General features: G+C 38.1%; 1 protein-coding gene across 3 annotated transcripts in view; it reads left to right on the top strand.

Moving 5' to 3' along the window:
• Positions 1-4,619, top strand: part of LOC106867567 (solute carrier family 22 member 21) — a 23,047-nt gene extending 18,428 nt beyond the window's left edge. For all 3 annotated transcript variants that reach the window (XM_014912477.2, XM_014912478.2, XM_052971943.1), the window contains exons 5-7: positions 907-1,027; positions 3,095-3,167; positions 4,347-4,619. In XM_014912477.2, the coding sequence (XP_014767963.1) occupies positions 907-1,027; positions 3,095-3,167; positions 4,347-4,556 (404 nt within the window). In that variant the 3' untranslated portion in view covers positions 4,557-4,619. The remainder of the gene's footprint in view (positions 1-906; positions 1,028-3,094; positions 3,168-4,346) is intronic.
• Positions 4,620-4,694: the final 75 nt, after the last annotated feature.

The following is a 4,694-nucleotide window of genomic DNA, read 5'->3' as shown; positions in this document are numbered from 1 at the left end:
GTCAGCGTGAAAAAAACCTCATAATGAAAAAATAACGAAACATTTCGTAATGAAAAAAATTCATCGTTTCTTCATAGATATATTTAATTATATATAAAGGGCATTAACTGTGTATTAATGCCTCACGCTATCGAGGGACTAAATAAGTAAAAAAAAACTGCCAAAATAAGCAACATATTTACCGAAAGCGAGGGAATGCAGCTTTTCAAAATGTATCTCTTAAAAACATTTAACTCAACGGTAGACCACTGGTTTCTCAATCAAATACAGAAAAAACTGTGAAGTAACCTGTATTCTTTTGTTCATCAGTACACGTACTATATATATATATATATAGTAAATCCCCCCACCAAAAAAAAAAACGAAGAACAAACACAAAAAAACAATGTGGAGACGTTTCGACAAAAGCTCTTCTTCAGAAACAGAGGAAAGTCCAATAGAAAAGGAAGACGACGAGGGTTCCAGTTGATCCGATCGAGTCAACGTGCAAGTGGCTGAGCACTCCACAGACACGTGTGCCCTTAACGAAGTTCTTGGGGAGATTCAGCGTGACACAGGGTGTGACAAGGCTGGCCCTTTGAATTACAGGTACAACAGAACCAGGAAGACATACTGAGAGAAAGTGCAATGAAAGAGTACAGCAGAGTTCGCCACCGGCCCCTGCCGGAGCATAGTGGGGCTTTAGGTACTTTCACTCAATAAATACTCGCAACGCCGGGTCTGGGAATCGAAACCGCGATCCTCGCCCCTAACCACTGGGTCATTGCGCCTCCACACACACACACAGACACACACATGTATGTCGTACAGATAGTTTCGGGAAAATATGTATCAGAGCTTTTAATCCTTGGTGAAAATTTTACGATTGAAAGACTGAATTAGTTTTCTTCCTTTTTATTCTTTCAGATGGCAGCAAACTTTATTCCATTTTGAACACAGTATTCAGTCTGTTTGGGATGTTTGGTATCAGCGCCTCGTATTGTGTCATATGGTTATATGCCCCAGAAATCTACCCAACTAACCTGAGGTAATTGTTGATTTATTTATTATGAATGACAGATTGCGACGAATTCTCTGAATCGTTTGAGTGATGGGGAAAATGCTTTGCAGGAAATTATTGCTGCTTTTTATGCTAAGATCAAATCTTGCCGAGATCATCTTTGCTTTTCGTCCCTCTGGTGTCCATAAAATTAAGTACCATTCACGTATTATTCCCCTTTCCTTCCCAAACTGCTGATCTTCTGACTCGATTAAAAGCAATTATTTTTCCGGCTCTTTTCGTTCTTAGTTCTAAAAAATATCTTTAGATTGGCTGCATTGCCTTCCGCTTTCATGTGCTTACGCAACCACTCTTGTGCTTACGTAACCACTCTCGCAGTTACGCAACCGAGGTTTGACCTTGACCGCTCCAGTTTTCATTCTTGTGTTTCAGAGTAAATATGGCTGTTCTGCTGACGCAGTATGCACCGAGGAAGAACAGAAATCCGTGATCCGATTTCTCTAGTCTGAAAGTATGTTAGGGGCTCAAATTCATCGGAGGTTTTCAGAACAGTACGGGGACAGCGACACGTTTAAATATGCCTGGACAAGCAAGAAGCGCGAAGAGGGAGCAGGACATCCATCAATCTCTACCACTGACGTGAAGATTCAACAAGTTCAAGAGATGCTTTTGGCGAGCCAACGAGTGACCATTGATGAGGTGGCATGTTCTCTGCAAATTGGTTATGGTTTTGCATACGAAATAATCCACGACAGGCTTCAATTTCGTAAAGTCTGTGCGAGATGGGTGCCGAGAGAGCTTTCAGGAGCGCATAAGCGTATGAAAATCTGTCAAAGCTTACTCGACCGCTACAACCGTGAAGAAGACGAAGGTTTTTTGGAGCGAAGAGTCAATATTTAACCTTCCACAGAAAAATTGATGCTAACTGTTCTTGGGGATGCGAAATGACCTGTACTGGAACATTACCTGGAAAAGGGGTTTATAGTCACTAGTGTAGGTTACAGTCACATGCTGGTCAACAAACGCCGAGGTCTGTTGTTAAAGTAAGTGTTATTGTTGCATAACAATGCATGGCCACATACGGCCGCTCACACCATTGAAAGCGTTGAAAAATTGGGTTTCGAATTACAGGAATACTAGATATCACCCCTTCGGGCTATCTCTTTGGACCGGTCAAGCACCTTTTTTGAGGTCGTCGGTTTGTTACAGACGAATTAGCGCAAGAAACGCAACGAGGTGAAAACCTTCTCCGATAGAATAAGCAAAATTGGGTCCCGCTGGAAGAAGCGTTTCGTAAAACAAGGAGACTATGTCGAAAAATGATGTAATTGTTTAAACCTTTCCTTTTTGTTTTAATGAACTACAGAAACAAGAGTGTGTATAATTTAATACCGAGTACACACACACACGAGAATAATAATGAGAATAATTATGTTATGGAACGTCTCTTATTACTGACGCCCTAACACAATAACATATTCATTAGCATAAAGAGAAAGATCTGTTAACGTGCCTGTTTTAATTTGCTTATATTGTATAAAAAATAAACTAAAATTATTAATTGACCTTGAAGATGGTCAATTAGAAATGAAACCTGTAGCATGATTTCTCTGACTATTTATGACAGTCTATTTTAAGAATATACAAAAACATTCTTTGAAAACATGTAAGAACATCTCGTAAATTGTTATCTTTCAGTTACGATCTGATTCGTGTATGTATACGTGCGTGTGTAGGTATATATGCAGGCATAAGTGTATGTATGTATGTAGGCATGCATGTATGTATGTCTCTTCTGTTTTTTAATTATTATAAATCTTCCACTGAGGAGCGAGCCAGTTTCCAACAAAGATACAAGGCTCCATCTCTGGGATGTAGTTAACACATACAAATTCACATTTGGAACTTGAGAAAAGTCTTGCATATTTTTATGTATGTATGTATGTATGTATGTATGTATGCATGTATGCATGTATGTATGTATGTATGTATGTATGTATGTTTGCGTGCATGTATGCATACGTATATTGCTGCGCATTGAAATGAATTTTGCAGTCGAAAATGTTAAAACTGTTGTTTTTTTTTAATTTTCAGAAATATTGGTTTAGGATTTCTCACTTTGTCAGGAAGTATGGGAAACATGATTTCCCCATATTCTCGTCTACTTGTGAGTAATAGAGTTTTATTTTTGTTTTTTAAATAATTTATTTTACCCACCATTATTTTGACACCAACATAAACAGCGAAGGCTTAGTACTCGTTCAAATACTAACAACTACAAAATACATTTACTACTATGCTCTAGACTAGTTCTTCTTTGAATATTGACCCATGGCAGGATGCTGTAATACATAAATATTAATAAAAATCTACTCACGGTAAGGATAAATTCAAATACCTAGCATTTGTGGAAACTTCAAAATGCTCTACCTCAAAACATGAATGAACAGACATGGTACTTTGTGAGACATTTCCTGGCTTTTGAATTATTATTATTATTATTATTATTATTATTATTATTATTATTATTATTATTATTATTATTACTATTATTATTATTATTATCATTATTGCCTTTGCACAGTTTCTAACGCTGGAGATGTACTACGGTGTCAGCTGTTCACTACCAGTGAACTATGATAACAACCCTTATTTTTCGAGTATCTTCCGGAGTATTCGAGCGGTTCCAAGCAGTGCTGTTTTCTTCAAGTGCTCCACCCTCATTGCAGCCCCTATTTATTCCATGTACTTCTCAAGATTTTTACTCACTGTTCCCTGGGCTCCGACAATTATTCGTACTACTACCACCTTTTTCATCGACCACAAACTGCTTAATCTCCTCCTCCTCCTCCTTATTATTATTATTATCATTATTATTATTGTGGAGGCGCAATGGCCCAGTGGTTAGGGCAGCGGACTCACGGTCATAGGATCGCGGTTTCGATTCCCAGACCGGGTGTTGTGAGTGTTTATTACGTGAAAATACCAAAACCTCCACGAGGCTCCTGTAGGAGCTGGTGGCGAACCCTACTGTACTCTTTCACCACAACTTTTTCTCACTCTGTCTTCCTGTTTCTGTTTTACCTGTATTTCAAAGGGGCCAGCCTTGTCACGCCCTGTGTCACGCTGAATCTCCCCAAGAACTTCGTTAAGAGTACACGTGTCTGTGAAGTGCTCAGCCACTTGCACGCTAATTTCACGAGCAGGCTGTTCCGTTAATCGGATCAACTGGAACCCTAGACGTCGTAACCGACGGACTGCCACTGTGAATGTACTTTTGTTTATCTTCTTAATTAAAAAAAAGTTTTTATTAGACATTGATGCTAATTACATTTTTACTTTTCAGATGACGTACATAGCATGGTTACCTGGGACAATATTTAGTTTTGGGTGCCTCGGGTGTCTTACACTTTTATATTTTATGCCGGAAAGTCAAAGTATGCAAATGCCAATGACAATGGACGACGTCAGAGAACAATTAAGGAAGCAGAAGAAATCCAGAAGAAAACAGAGTTTACCTATTAATGAAACTAATCCTGCAACAAAAGATGTGTAGTTTATGAACGATTTTTTTCTATTAGCTTCAGAAATAAACGATATATAATCAATTAAACACAAAACAAAACCGTTTCTTTTTTTCAAGAAGATTTTTACATCTGGACCGTTATATGTATATATATATATATATATATAT

This window comes from Octopus bimaculoides, chromosome 11 (assembly GCF_001194135.2).
Source record: "Octopus bimaculoides isolate UCB-OBI-ISO-001 chromosome 11, ASM119413v2, whole genome shotgun sequence".
Lineage (NCBI taxonomy): Eukaryota > Metazoa > Mollusca > Cephalopoda > Octopoda > Octopodidae > Octopus > Octopus bimaculoides.
Note: the sequence above shows the minus strand (reverse complement) of the source record. Positions and strands in the feature narration are given on the sequence as shown.